The 15575-nt window shown below is 58.2% G+C and overlaps 1 protein-coding gene across 1 annotated transcript in view; it reads left to right on the forward strand.

Annotated features, from left to right (window-relative positions):
• The window catches only part of SPSB1 (splA/ryanodine receptor domain and SOCS box containing 1), a 68977-nt gene extending 53630 nt beyond the window's left edge, over positions 1-15347 (forward strand). Inside the window, exons 2-3 of the mRNA XM_060013670.1 lie at positions 4266-5108; positions 13336-15347. Of these exons, the coding sequence (XP_059869653.1) occupies positions 4415-5108; positions 13336-13463 (822 nt within the window). The 5' untranslated portion in view covers positions 4266-4414 and the 3' untranslated portion in view covers positions 13464-15347. The remainder of the gene's footprint in view (positions 1-4265; positions 5109-13335) is intronic.
• Positions 15348-15575: the final 228 nt, after the last annotated feature.

Below are 15575 nucleotides of genomic sequence, written 5' to 3' on the forward strand. Positions count from 1 at the left end.
GGTGCCCACCGGGGACTCCCGCCTTGGCCCGGCATTAACAGGATCTGCATAGGCCAAAACAGCATCTCCATCACTCGGCACTTTTGGATGGTGTAACCCACTTCCCCTCCCCCCTGCCCCCCCCACCCCCGCCCGACTTTTATGTCCAGGTATTTTAACGAGAGTGTCAGCAGTTTTGCTTGGGTTTAGAACACGGATCAGTAAGCTATGGCCCCCGGGCCAAATCCAGTCCCACTGTTTTTATAAATAAAGTTTTATTGGAACATAGCCATGCCCATTCACTTACATATTGTCTAGAAAGCCTAGAATATTTACCATCTGGCTCCTTATTTGCTGGTCCCGGCTTAGAAGGGACCTTAAACTTGATCCGCTCTAGCTCAGCATTCCAAGCGCTTGGGTCTGGCCCAAAGACAGCGTCCATCTGTAGGACCAGGTATGGTGACCAAGAAGATGGCTAACAGTGATCTTCATTCAGTGTACGGAGCACGGTCTAAAAATAAAAACAAAAAAGTGAAAATGCCAGTTTTCCAGGTGCTCTCTGGAACATCGTCTCAGCGGAGTCTTAGGGAAGCGTGGGACACCCATCTTACAGAGGAGCAAACTGAGGCTTAGAAAAGCTACGGACGAATCCTAGGCAGCGAAGGCCGAGGATTGGAAGCTGGGGGAGCAGGGCTGTTGGAGGAATGATGCAGAGTCAGGTGGTGAGGTTGGGGCGGAGCCTGGAAGGGAACGCCCTGCCAGGCTACAGTCCCCAAAAAGAGGGCTAGTGGATCTCTGTGGCCACATTTGGAAGTAGACGGAAAGCGGAGGGCAGCTGGATGGCTTTAGTGGCCTTGCGTGGCAAGGAGGTGGCTGTGTGTGGACAGCAGGAGGTGTTGGCCTGGACACAGGGTGGGGTTGGGCAGGTGACAAGTGAGTCAAGAGTGGCCCTAGGGTTGCCACAGTGATTGACCACCTAGGAGGTGACTCAGATGGCAGGACAGCCCAGGAACAGCAGAAGGGGTGGCTCACGTCCCTGGCTAGGCCCCGGGGTGCCCTTGTGTGGGAGTGGTCCCGAGATGCTGCAGGCATCTTTGCCTGCCCTCTCTGCCCCCTCTCCCCAGCCTCTTCCTCCCAGGGACCCCCCCCCCCCGTGCTCAAGGTCACATGGTCCAGGGGCCAGAAGGGCTCCCCCGCTTGGATGGTTCCCAACATGGGGGGCCAGGAGGGTAGGAGCTTAACACAAGGGCCATGTAAGTAAACCTGCTTGGCAGCCAGGAGGCAGAATCTCAGAAAGGGAAGAGCTGGTGGAGCTGACCTGGACAGACAGCCGACAAGTCACTGTGAGGTTACGTTGTCTTTTCTGACCCCTTGTTCTGAGGCTGGACTGACCTTGCTACCGCGAGATTCCTTTTCGCCTCCGTCTTGTGCTTTCCTACTGCAGTGATCCCTGTGCAGGGCCCTTAGTCTGGCTCGGGGGTTGGCCGACTACCTGCTGGTCTGTTCTTGTAAATAAAGTTTTATTGGAACTCAGCCAGGCTCACTTACTTATGCATTGTCTGTGGCTGCTCTCCTGCTACAGGCAGAGTTGAGTAGTTGCACAGAGACTGTTGGGCCCACAAAGCCTAAAACATTTACTAGCTAGCCCTTGACAGAGAGAGTTTACTGGTCGTGGTCCAGCTGAAGTAGGAGTTACATGTGTGCACAGACCCAGGTTTACTGGCCCATGAGCCCCTCTCTCGCTCTCTTCCCTTCTCGTCCCCCCCACCCCTTCAACCCTCCCCCCACAACCTCTGACTTGTCCCCAGCCTACTTGTTGTGGTCCTTCTCTGTTCCCACCCATTTCTCTCCAAGTATTTTAAATTAATGTGTTAGCAGGACTTCTCCCCACCACCTTCCCTTCACACACAGCCCACCTGCCCCGGGTCTCCTCTCCCCCGACCCCCAGCCTCCCCATGACTCTTCCCACCTGTTCCCATGGGTCGTGGGTAGAGTGGGATCTTCAGTACTGTGAGATTTTGGGAGAGAGGTCCTTCCTGCTGTGAGGCCAGAGCCAGACGACAGGACGGCGACAGACTGCTTCACTCCAGGAAGCGGTGAAATGAACTCTCTTCAGATATTAATCCCCTCCTTGTCCTCCAAGAGAGCTGAGCTGTGTCCCCACGGGGTCCTGCACAGAGAGGTTGCTGGGCACCAGCCAGAGCGGGTATCCAGACAGAGATGGGTGTGGGTGCTTCTGACTTTGAGATCTGCCTTGGGCCAGCTGTACCCCGGCTCAGAAAGATGCTGTTGGGGAGGCGTGGAAGAGGGGGTCAGGGAAGGCCAAGCAGCCAGTCTCTTCAGTTACCAGGACCGCGTTTCCACACCAAAACCCAGGCTCCCCGCGTCCTGGTAATCAGGCCCCAGAGCCATGGGTGCTCGCTCAGCAGGGCCCTGGGGGGAGTCCTGGAGGTTTCGATGGCTCTTGACAGTTGATGGGACTGAAAGCTTGAAACTGGGATTGTCCTGGGAGTTCTAGATTGTGAGGTCACCGTATCCACCGAACTTTCCAGAACCAGGGTGGTCTCCCGGCCGCCGAGGGACCCCTCAGCTCTGTACAGCTTTGCAAACATTTGACACGAGGGGTCCCAGCCCCTCTCTGAAGCAGTGCCCATGAGGGAGCCTCTTGTTCCACACCACAAAGGGGAGGGCGAGAAGGGGGACCTGCCCACGGAGGTAAGGAGGTCCGGGCCAAGGGCTCCCACTCCGGTGTCTACCGAGAGCCAGTCTCCAGGGGCCCTGGCCACCCTGAGGACGGCGTCTCACGGGGTCTCTTCCCAGCTGAGAGGAAGGCGTCTCCAGGGCAGCCAGGGACCAGACCGGCGTCCGGCCCCGCGCAGGTCCCGCCCCTCCTCCCGGCCCTGCTGGTGCCTGGGCGCCCGACAGGGAGGCCAGCGGTCCCAGGTTCCCAGATCTCCCGCAGCCGGTCCCTGCCCTCGCCCCCCGGCAGGCGCTCTGTCTTCTGCCACAGTGGGACAGCAACACGCCCGCTGCAGCCCCTACACTGGGCTCCTTTGTGTTCTCCTTGACCCAGGCACCATCGTGCTCCTCGGAACAAGTGGCCCTGGGATGCTTCTCCAGCAGGCGCCGATGGCCTCTCGCCCAGCTCCTCTGTATCCTCGTTTGGTCGTGTTTATGTAGCTAGGAGCCTGCCTGCTCCCTTGTCTGGTCAGTCCTGGGAGCCCATCCCCCCCAAACCAGGCAGCCAAGAGCCCCTTCTGCGGGCGGGGGGCGGGGGTGGGGTTCTGATGGCAGGAACTACCTTCTTTCTTGAGTGAGTCTCGGGAAACCCAGGTAGCTCGCGATTGTCCCTTCTCCAAGGCGGACACTGGGGACAGGCGTGGCAGGGATGGCCGGAGTCCTGCCCATCGCATGTTTCAGCCCCTCCCCCTGGTGCTGCCGAGACAGAGGACGACTGACGGATGCACTGAGATCTCTCCTCCAGCCCAAGGCTCCGATTTCCCTTAAAGGAGCCAAGGGATGGTGGAGCCAGGGCGGGAGTGAGGCATCTTGGAGTCGGACTTCCTCCCCAGATGGGCTGTGGGGACCCAAGGAGAAGTTGAAGAGTGTGGGCGGGAAGGGGTGGCCGTCTTCGAGTTGGTCCAGAGCTACCGGGGCTGAGAGCCTTTGCGCCCACCCGACTCGGGGCCCGCTGGGGGGTTGCTGCGGCCTCAGGGACCGCCGACCAGGAGGTTTATGTGCACTGGGGTTCCCTTCCCTGGTGTGAACCGGCGGTACGTCTTCGGAGGCGGCTGTGCCGGAAGAGAGAGGGACCGGGAGGTGGCATGTCAAACAGCTTCTGCTGACACTCGGGGGTTCACCTTCCTTCCAAACCGCCGGCGCACGGAGTAGGTGTCCCCTTGCTTCGACCAGGAGAGATGCCCACTGCACTGGGCTGATTTCGGCATCGGGCCACCTTGGCCTTCTGCCCTGAGAAACCGTGATGAGGTATTTGGTGAGCCTCGGGCTGGGCACCCGACACAGTTACAGGTGGTGCCCACCCGAAGTCCGCTTGTCCACGTAGACCGTCAGGTGGACGGCCTCCCTCCTTTATGCCAACCTAGCTGCGGGGACAGAAGGGAATTTCACTGTGTGCCGAGGCTCTGGCCTGCCCGGAATCCGGTGTGATAGGAGCCCGGAAGGCAGACTGCTGGGACGTGCCGGCGTGACACGAACCGAGTTAGTTTCTCCCCTTCTCTCCGCATCTCCTGCTCACTTGGCCTCCTGTTTCTCCTTCCATCCACTAGGCAGTACCAGATGCTCCACACCGGGCAGAGGCCGCCTAGCAAACTCCCTTAGGAGTGCCGTCCAGGCCTGATTGGGAAACTGGAGAAGAGGCCCCGTGATTGATGAGTTTGCCTTGGGCGTTGGTGACCAGGTGAAACGGGAGGCCGACATGGGTCAGAAGGTCACTGGAGGTATCAAGACGGTGGACATGAGGGACCCCACGTACCGGCCCTTGAAGCAGGAGCTCCAGGGTCTGGACTACTGCAAGCCCACCCGCCTGGACCTGCTGCTGGACATGCCCCCCGTGTCCTACGACGTCCAGTTGCTCCACTCCTGGAACAACAATGACCGCTCGCTCAACGTCTTTGTGAAGGAGGATGACAAGCTGATCTTTCACCGGCATCCGGTGGCCCAGAGCACGGACGCCATCAGGGGCAAAGTCGGGTACACGCGTGGGCTGCACGTGTGGCAGATCACGTGGGCCATGAGGCAGCGCGGCACCCACGCCGTGGTGGGGGTGGCGACGGCAGACGCCCCCCTGCACTCCGTGGGGTACACGACACTCGTGGGGAATAACCACGAGTCCTGGGGCTGGGACTTGGGGCGCAACCGGCTCTACCATGACGGCAAAAACCAGCCGAGCAAAACGTACCCAGCCTTTCTGGAGCCGGACGAGACGTTCATTGTCCCTGACTCCTTCCTGGTGGCCCTGGATATGGACGACGGGACCCTGAGCTTCATTGTGGATGGACAGTACATGGGAGTAGCTTTTCGGGGACTCAAGGGCAAAAAACTTTATCCCGTAGTGAGTGCCGTCTGGGGCCACTGTGAGATCCGCATGCGCTACTTGAATGGACTTGACCGTAAGTGTCCTCTGCTCTGTCTGAGGTGGCAGTGTCCCTGGACTCCCTGTGTCCCTTTGGTCCTCGCTGGGCCCAGCTAGAAGTTTACAGTTGTTGAAATTTAAATGTCTTTAAGTAGACATCCCAGCATTCAGATCCTCAGAGGCGACTCTTGCCTACCTCTGGTTAAGTGAGGATTTCTAGCCAGAGTCTGCAGATTACACGGCAGCACCTTGTGGATGGATGGATGGATGGGTGGATACTTGGGTGGGTGGGTGGATGGATGGATGGATGGATGGATGGATGGATGGATGGATGGGTGGATGGGTGGATACGTGGGTGGGTGGGTGGGTGGATGGATGGATGGATGGATGGATGGGTGGATGGGTGGATACGTGGGTGGGTGGGTGGGTGGATGGATGGATGGATGGATGGATGGATGAGTGGATGGATGAGTGGATGAGTGATTAAAGGAGTGAATGGATGGGTGGGTAGATGGATAGAAGGATGGATGGATGGATGGATGGATGGATGGATGGATGGATGGGTGGGTGGATGGATGGGTGGATGGATAACTGGGTGGATGGGTGGATAGATGGATGGATGAGTGGATGGATGACTAAAGGAGTGAATGGATGGGTGGGTGGATGGATAGAGAGGTGGATGGATGTATGGATGGGTGGATGGGTGGATGGATGGATGGATGGGTGGATGGATGGGTGGATGGGTGGATGGATGGATGTGTGGGTGGATGGATGGGTGGATGGATGACTAAAGGAGTGAATGGATGGGTGGGTGGATGGATAGAAGGGTGGATGGATGGATGGATGGGTGGATGGGTGGATGGATGGTCTTTGATAAACATGGTTCGTTTCTGGTTGACCTGCCTCCAGGTTTGATCTGCAGCTGACCACATTCTAGCACAGTAACCAGCATATTATTGAGCTGGGTTTTGCAGCTTTGGGGCTACTAGGGCCTCTCACATAAATGAAAGCCAATGGCCTCTCATTCATTAGACAGGTTTAGGGTCTTTCCTGGTGCTGGAGCCTTCTGAGTGGGCTTCTTTGGGACACAGTCCCCTGCAGGGGGTTTGTTCAGTTATGATGTCAGGAGGCCTTTGGAGAGGAGAACGTGGATTAGAAACAGGCTGAATCAGCGGCAATTTCCACCTGTCCCTTTGGAAAAGGGAGTGGCCTTTCTCAGACCACGTGTGAAAATAGCCTACCTGTGGCAGCACTGCCCTGGTTGGGGAAGCGGAGGGCTCTGTGGCTTTGTGGCTGGGAGCCCATGGTGGCAGGAGGCCCCAGCGTTCCAGAACTGTCCATACCCATGCTCAACCCTCACTCCTTCATGAGTCCCTTCTACCGTCTGCAGATCTCACCTCGGAAAGGGGGTGGGCTGGAAAGCTTCGTCCATCCATGCACTGACCTCTTTAAGGGGCGGATATGGCCTGGCACCTGAGATCTAACCCCACCTGCAGGCCAGGTGAGCCATGGGGGAGGCCGAGGGTCAGGAGCACAGATGCTTCCTCTGGTCTTGCAGCCTCCAAACCTTCAGGTTCCCCCACTCTTCCTCTTCCCCACTTTAGTCTTTGGAAGATACCAGAAAACATCCAGAGCCGTCAGTCAGAGCGAACTCTTAAAATGTTTCTCTTCGGAGGCCTCTGCCGTCCCTCTTTCCCTCGCTGCCACTCTCAGGCTTTGGCTGGGCGGTGACAGTGAGCCCACAGCCAGGCGGGGCATCGCCTCACCTGTGCAGCCTGCACCCTAGGTCCTGGGGCTCCTGGCAGGGGTGGCTAGGTGGGCATCCAGCAGGTAACCTCTCTGAGGAAGGAACCTCAGACCTGGTCTAGGGAACCAGCAGGGCGAGTGCTGTGCGTCTTGTCTCTCCAGGTAACCGGGTAGAAGGTCCACAGCCACATCTGCCCCGTGTGGGGATGGGCAGGGATTGGAAGCCCCAGGACCTAGGGTCTCAGAGGACCCTGCCTGCAGCTCTGTCTGCCTTTTCCCAACAGAGAGTGACCGCGGCCCCAGGGAGTTTAATGCCCACTGTGTGCCGACAGATGGGTGAATTGTTGGGTCCGCTGCCTTGCTGCCAGGCCTCTGAGACTGTTGGCCTCTACAAGAACAGGGCAACCCTGTCCCCTCTGGAAACAAGTCTATCAGTGCTGGGGGTTCACATGGCTTCACTGTTTGCATGCCCAGCTCCAAGGCAGAACACAGAGCCCGGAGCGGCTGGGAGGGGGCTGGGGCCTGTTCCCCCCGTGGCAAGTCAGGGCACGAGCAAGCAGAACTGCTCCCCTGCGGAGCCAGGGCGAGGCTCTGGAGGCCCAGTCCTGGAGGCCCAGACGGGCGTCATCAGTAGATGCCCTGTCAGCTCTGCATAAGATGGGAGGTCAGATGCTTTCGCAATTTTTCTTGTTTGGGAAAATTCAAAGGGGGTTGAGGGGGAGAGGAGTAGCATGGGCATGCACTACGAGGGCTACCCCTGCGCTGGACCCGGGGGCAGGGGGGAACCGGAAGTGCCCAGAGGCTTGGGCCCCCTCGACAGTCTTGGTTACGGATGAGGACGCCCCTCTCTCCCCACCATAATGCCAGGCAGTGCCGGGGCCCCCTTGGCTTCTCGCCTCCCCGCTCCTGGTCAGACATGAAAGAGCCCCAGTCTGCACTGCTGGCTGACTTTGGAGGATCCGGATGGGAAACCCCGTGAGGGTGGGGCCACTCAGGATGTTAGATCTCATGTCTTAGAAGGGTCACTCTGGCTCCTGTGTAGAAATGGACAGTAGGGGTAAGAGTGGCCGCCGGGAGGTCAGGGAGGAGCCGTGACGGTTGTGCAGGGGAGAGGTGTTGGGGGTGAGGACCAGGGTGGGTGCCGTGGATGTGGGGAAGTGACACATCCTGGTGGCTCTGCGGGTCTGGAGACAGGGTCCATTGGTCAGTGGGGATGGAGCTGAAACCTGCAACCCCTGGATGAGGTCACCAAGGAGAGGAAGGAGGAGAGGGCCGTGGCCGAGCCCTGGGGTGCATCACTGGGTGGACGATGGGGAAGGGGAGGTGGAATAGCCGTGGGGCTGGAGGGAAGAGTAGTGTCCTGAGTACCCAGTGAGGAAAGGATACTTCAAGAAGGCCACAGTGATGCCAGATCAAGTACACTCACGGCCAAGACTTGTCCATCAGCTTTGGCAATGAGGCCATCACTGGTGACCTTGACGAGGGTCGTCAGGATGGGGTGGGTCCAAAAGCCTGAGGGAGGGGCTGGTGTAGACAGGAGAGGAGGGTGGTGTGGTCATTTCCTGGGGCCCCAGGAACAGATGGCCGCCAGCTGGGGAGCTTAAAGCAACAGAAATGTGTTCTGTGCCGGTTCAGGTGTCCGAAACCAAGGCGTGGGCAGGGTCGGTTCCTTCTGAGGGCTCGGAGGGGAGTCCGTCCCACGCCAGCACGCCTCAGCTTGTGGACGCATCGCTCAGTCTCTGCCTCTGTCATCCCGTGACCTCCTCTGTATCTGTCCTCTTCTTATAAGGGCAGGGCCCGTCCTGCTCCAGTATGACCTCTGCTTAACCAATTACATCTGCAAGGACCCTGTTTCAAATAAGATCACATTCTGAGGTTCCAGATGGTCCTGAATTGGGGGGGGAGGGGCAGTGCTACTTCACCCACAGCACGTCCCCCTCCCTGTGCTACCACCTGCAGGGGAGACAAGACAGTGACAGACAGAGCCCAGTGCTCAGATGGTGGAGTGTCTGTGGAGTGAAGTCAGCGACACCCAAGTCCTCTGCCCAGGAGGGTTTGCTTGGCTTTCCACTGCAGCTGAGGAAGGAGGAATGTCAGGGTCCACCCAGGGGGAGCAGGCAGTGACAGACAGAAGGTCTGGCCAGATACATCTTCTTGGTGTCAGGCCTGGGCCGGGCTCTGCTCTCACAGTCTTGGGGGTAATTCTGACCTGTTAGTGCTCCCTGGGTTGTCTGGAAAGTCTGCTCTCTCCTTCCCCGCCCAGCCCCACCCCACCCCGGCCGCCAGGTCCTGACCTCAGCAGGGAGCAGCTGTTTGCAGAGCGGGTCAGCCGGAGCCGCCAGAGGCCTGTGCCCGGCCCCCTCCCCTCCACCCCGGCTGCTGCGCTGGGCATGTTGTCCTCCCAGCCCGCCTTCCCGGGACGCCAGGTGTACCGTCCCCCGCAGAGTCTCTGCCCCAGTGCTGGGGCCATGGGCTGAGCCGGCCGAGGCCAGAGCAAAGGCAGCGTGTCCCTATGTGACCTCCACCACTGTCCAACCGCCTCTGATCACAGGCTACTGGTTCTGACTCTTTCTAGGGGCTCAAGGCTTCCAGGGCTAAGGCTGCAACCAGAGGGGCTGCTGTGTCACCTTGCTCTTTTCTGGGGTGAAGGGGCAGTGATGGTCATTGTAGGCGGGGGGACAGGGCCCAGCTTGGCCCCTAGGTCTGCCCACCACGCTCCCTGGAGATGCAAGAGGGAAAAGGCCTATTGCAAGCGACAGACTGGCCGTCACCCAAGGGAGAGTCCCTGCCCCGTGGGTCCTCCCCGCTGCTGTTAATGGTGCCTCGCACTAAGGAAGTGTTGCCCTGCAGTTCAGCATTTTCAAATTCTCGCTTTCTTTGGCTCCCAGATACGTTTGGTGTGGTTTGTCATGACTGTGGGTTCAGGGAAGGCCCACCTCTGTTCCTGCTTTTTGCCTTGGTGACCTCCTCCTGTGGCCTCCCAGCCTCCTGGGATGCCCACACCTGACGCTGGCTCCTTCCTTCCCCCATTCCAGCTGGGCTCTGGGCGAGCTCCTCATCGCGGGGACTGATCACCCTGCCCTGCAGGGGCTTCCTTCTGGGGTGGGGGGGAGGTCACATGAGGACAGCATGTTCTCAGAACTGGGCGGCAGAGAACCAAGTGTGCCCACGTTACCTGACCGGGTGTCAGGCATCCTTCCCCAGTTGGCAAAGACAAGGGGTTGGTGTTTTCTTTTGCTTCTTTTTTGTAAAAATGCCTTGAGGTAAAGGGAAAATACACACAGGTCCCGGGATGGTCATCCTCCACCCACGACTTTCTAGAACACGTTTCTGGAGCGTTTTCACGGCAAGCTGCTTGCAGGAGGGAGCATAGGGCCAGTCCCGGCAGCTGTGAAGGCGGCGGGCGGGAACGTTGCTGAACCGGGCACTTCCTGACTTGAGATGTTCATCCTTGACCTCACAGACCCGAAGTTCATTCACAGCCTGTGAACTGGACCCGGCGCCGGGCTCTGGGGCTCCGGCTGGGTTGCAGTCTCTCGGAGAACCGAGAGGTGGCCCCGGCCGTGCGTGTTCAAACAGGCCACCAGGTGGCCGCTTCTCCTGGAGATATAGACGTGGGCGCGTGGCCTCGTGCAGTTGCTCAACCTTCTGCTCCCAGGAACAGCGCCGGCCTCGCTTCCTGGTCCCTGAGCACCACCCCTTCTCATTCATATAAACCATGCACAGGAGCGGGCACCTGGGCTTCCCAGAGGTGGGCGTGGCGGCCAGAGACCCCTCGCGCCTCCGCGGAAGAGCGGTGGGCACCGGCCACGCGGATGGAGCCGGATGCAGAACCTGCAGCCCCCCAGGCAAAAGGACTGAGGTCGTCGGGGAGGCCTTCTGGGTCCTGTGAGCGACCAACCAAAATCTGTGGGACAGACGTTTTCCCTGGCACCGTGCCCATGTCCGTTTCTGTAGCCTCACGCACGGTCTCTGCAATCAGACCATGACCCTGGCCATCGCTGTTTTGCCCTCCCGCAGGATCAGTGGCGGTGGGGTGGGAATGACCTGCTGTTTAGAAACGTTTCTTCCTGAGGGTGTTGGTAAGTTGACCTGAAACCCATTTAGCCAAGAGGTGGTGACGGGACCTCCCTCTCAGCCCTCCCTCCCCCAGCCCGGCCCCTCTGCCTCCCAGTGGGAGCTAAGCCATATCCTTGGGGGAGGGGGTGCCGGAGGAGGATGGAGGAGAGCTGAGTGGAGGAGAGGAGCTGAACTTCCCCCCTCGATTGCTCAGAGGACCACTCACCCCTCAACCACAGGTCCGGCCGAGAGCTGCTGTGAGGCGTCGCTGGCCTTCAGGAGCTCAGCCCGTAGGACTCCGGGCAGGCTTTGGTCCACATCCTTCATCTCCAGCTGGGGAAACTGAGGCCTGGGTGGAGGGAGCCATCTGCTCGAGGTCAGGCTGCTGTGCAGGGTGAAAGTGAGGGGCCAGATCTGGGGCCACCGAGGCAGGTCGAGGTCCAGTGAAGGAGACCCAAGTCTCTGCGGGCTGGCAGGTGGAAGGATCCCAGCCCAAGCCACCAGGTCTGTGGAATCCTTGACCCACAAAGATGGAAGGTCATTTAGTTCATCCTCCTGCCTCCAGGGAAGGCCCCGTTTCAAAGCTTTCCATGAAAAACATTTACTACTTCCATCCCGTCTCCTGTGACTGCCCATGGGAGATGAAGAGCCATCGTTTGTCTTCTTTTAAAGCGTGGAATTTAGTAAATGCACTATCAAGCCTAAGATGTATTCTTTTTTATTTTTCTTTTTTTTTGCGGTACGCAGGCCTCTCACTGTTGTGGCCTCTCCCGTTGCGGAGCACAGGCTCCGGATGCGCAGGCTCAGCGGCCATGGCTCACGGGCCCAGCCGCTCCACGGCATGTGGGATCCTCCCGGACCGGGGCACGAACCTGTGTCCCCTGCATTGGCAGGCGGACTCTCAACCACTGTGCTACCAGGGAAGCACTTTTTGTTTTTTTTTAATGGCAGCTTTATTGCGATAGAATTCACATGCCATACGTTTCACCCATTAAGGCGCATGATGCAGTGGTCTGCTGCATGCTCACGACTGCAGCCATTGCTGCAGGCCATCTTAGAATGCGTTCATCGCCCCAAACGGAGCCCCTACTCAGTTGCTCCCCGTTTCCCCCAACGCCCCCAGCCTTAGGATTTGGCCTTCAATCACCGAATTTTGATTATTTAATTTAATTTAATTTAATTTATTTATTTATGGCTGAGCCATGTGGCTTGCGGGATCTTAGTTCCCCGACCAGGGGTTGAACCCAAGCCCTCGGCGGTGAAAGCACCAAGTCCTAACCACTGGACCGCCAGGGAATTCCCAATAACTGAATTTTTAAATGTTATTTTTAATATTCTGAGACACACTGGTGAATATTACAGAACTTGCGTCCACTTTTTATTGGTGGAATGGGATCTCAAGGGAAATGGTGGGGGGTTTCTCAGTTTTTCGGTCTGACCTTTATTTTGTTCACAAAGGAGTTGGGGGAGACCGTGGATGAGGCCACATATGCCCTCATTTCACCTCTTTGCCTGTCCAGGACACCGTGGGGGGACCCCAGGCTGTTTCGGTGTGCTCACCTGTACGAGAGCTAGGAGGAGTCAGCTCCAGAAGGTCCAGGGTGAGCAGGGCCCACCATGCTCCCAGCAGCCTCCAGGGCCTTGGAGGCCATGACTTTCCGGTTCCTTCTGGAGCTGAGAATTTATCTGAGATGCGGGCTGCACGGAGCCTCTCTTGCAGGAAGCTAGGTCCCAGGCCCTCCTGGACACAAGGACACAGGTGCCCTCGCAGGCTGCAGCTAGAAGCCTTCTCGAATCCAGATTCCTGAGGCAGCTCTGCCGTGCGCTGGGCCCAGACTGCTGGGATTCGGATCCCAGCCTGTAGCCCTGGCAATTCGGTCTCCTCTGTGCCTGAGCGCCCTCAGCTGTAAGAGGGACTGGAGAACAGTCCCCTGAGCAGTTGGGTTAACACGACATGATTCCCCTCCTAAAGGTCCGCGTGGGGTCTGGTGCTGGGGGTACGTGCAGGGGAGAGTCCATCCTGTGTGTCCCGGATGGACGTGCACTGAGGGGGCCTTTAGTTTGATGGGTTAGAGCAGGGACGGCCTGGCTTGGAATGCTTGTTCCGTGTCCTACCAGCGGTGTGGCCCTGGGCAAGTTATTTGGATTCTGTCCCTCAGTTTCCTCATTGGCAAAATGGGGATGATGGTCACGGTATAACTCCCTGGGATTATCAAATCATTCATAATAAACCGCTGTGAGGATTAAAGGAGGGCTTCCAAAGGGGCCTGGTCCGGTGAGTTCTCCATGCTAGCAACTAAGAATTCACTTAAAGTGTAAAATGAGTTAATCTGGAGTCATCTCGTCTGGGCCTTAAAACTAGTATTAACGATGCTATTGCTGTTGTCAGTGTTGTTTGTTCTAGAACCACCTAGAGCTGTGCTAACCCAGCGTCCTCTGTCTCTCCTCGGTCTCCGCAGCGGAGCCCCTGCCGCTCATGGATCTGTGCCGCCGCTCGGTGCGCCTGGCCCTGGGGAAGGAGCGCCTGGGTGAGATCCACGCGCTGCCACTGCCTGCCTCCCTCAAGGCCTACCTCCACTACCAGTGATGCCCCACCCGGGACCGCCAGCACGGCTGCCCCCGTCCACCCCGGCGCCAACTCACTGAGCCACCGCCGTGCCCGCGCCCTGGACCAGCGTCTGCGGCATGGAAGTCCTGCCCTTCCTCTGCAGCCTCCCCGGCTGCCCCGCCGGACACGGACTGCTCTGGACACGGGCCCCTCTGTCCCCCTTCCGGACACTGGCAGAAGTTCCCCGCATGCCGCCTCACAGCCCCTCCTGGGAAGAGGACACAGAGGATAAACTACACTGAGCTCCGATCTGCTCTCGGGGTGGCCTGGGTGCCCCCGCACCTGCCAGGTCCCATGGCGCCGAGAGCAGATCCCGGGGGTGCCAAGAGGTGCTTAGATGAGGGCCGGTGCCCGCCCAGCGGGGCAGCCGCGCCGGACGAAGCTCAGGACGTCAGGAGCTCACCGTGGCCACCGAGGCAGAAACCAAACCGGGACCTTCCCCAGGCACGTGAGCACCCAGCATTAGTCCTGGCTGTCGGTGCCCCCGTACCCTGTATTTATTCTTTTAACAATAACAAAAGCCATTTATTTATTCCACTTAGAAAGGACACCTTGTTCGGGTCACCTCTCTCTGGAGTGTTCTGTTGCTTTTCTTCCACCTGCCCCTCCCTGGGATGGGTGTGCCTCACCTGGCCTTTTCGCTGGGTCGTGTCTGTCGTGTGTCCCCACGTGGGCACAGGGGTGTCTTTGTCTGGGTCCCTTGACCTACAGTTTCCAGGGGGCTCTGCTCCGAGTGCCCGAGTGGGCCCCTGAGGGGGCATCAGCCTCACGTGCAATATGAGTGCCTTGGGGGACCCGTCCGCACGGGCAGCGGCAGCTCCCCGTATCTCTCCAGGCAGCCACCCATCGCTGGGGCTCATCCGTCTTTGCGCGTGGTTTTCTTTCTTTAGTCTTCTGTGGGGTTTTTCGGTGTGGGTTGGGTTTTGTTTTTGCTTTCCTACCTGAGATTTGCCACGTGCATCCTCGGAAGCTCTAGCTTCCCTGAGGACCACCCGAACCGAGATGGGAGGATGAGTGACTCTCCATCCCCTGAGAGGCCGGGGGCAGGGCGGGGTGGGGGAGACCAGAGCGGAGTTGCGTGTCCTAGAAGCCAGTGCAGGTCTCCGCTTGGTGCCCCTGTCCGGGTTCATCATGGTGCCCCAGAGCCGTGAGGTGGGGCAGGGGTCGGGGCGGACAGCCAGCAGGAGAGGGACGCACCCTCCCATGCACAACTCCCCCGTGTAGCAGACCCCAGCACCTGCCGGCACAGTCACCGTTTCTTATGTCTTGAAGTCGACTCTCTTAGAATCTGCCTTCTCATTTCTGTACAGGTACAGTAGATGACTTTATTTGTTTAAAATGTTTAATATATATGCATATATATTTGTCTGTAAGAATTGTGTTTTAAACAGCTGCTGTAGGGTACCTTTTAAAAAAAAAAGAAAAAAACGTCTTCCAGTGGAGTATATTTTTTAAAGCACAAAATTGGCGCCAAGACTGGGTGAGGAATGTAAATTACCCCCTTATTATTTGGAGGTTTTATGTCCCCCAGCGGGTGGGGGGAACCTAACCTGTTAGACTTTGAAAGATTTTCCTCACTCCTGTTTCGGGGTGGGTCATGTTCTGATGAATGTTACACACGAGAGGGTCTCACTTATACAGATCCCAGCCTTATCGCCTTGACCCAGCCGTCTCCCACGGACGCTGGGCAAATCACCGGGGTCCTTGCCATCTCTCTGCACCTCCGCCCCCACAGCTCCCTGAACCTCGACCCCACCTTTCTTTCCTCTCAGCCCGGAGCCTTGTGGCCTGTACAGTTTTGAAACTCCCGTTCTATTTTATGATGGTTGATAATAGTCACCTAATAAAGGAAAGTTTATTAAAATACACAAACACTTCGGAATCCCTCTTTGTGCTTTGGGGGAAGGGAAAAGGGCGGGTCCATGGTTTTCAACAGATAATTGGGTGGTTCCCCCCGCCCGACCCCTTAGCAGAGGCTGGGATGCCAGCTGGAGCCCCAGATGGAGGAGAACGAGAATCCCAGAGGGGGGATCCTAGACCATCCCCATCCTTTTTCAGAAGTTTCTGAGCCTGCAGCTCAGAGCAAGGGAA

Source organism: Delphinus delphis, chromosome 1 (assembly GCF_949987515.2).
Source record: "Delphinus delphis chromosome 1, mDelDel1.2, whole genome shotgun sequence".
NCBI classification, from domain to species: domain Eukaryota; kingdom Metazoa; phylum Chordata; class Mammalia; order Artiodactyla; family Delphinidae; genus Delphinus; species Delphinus delphis.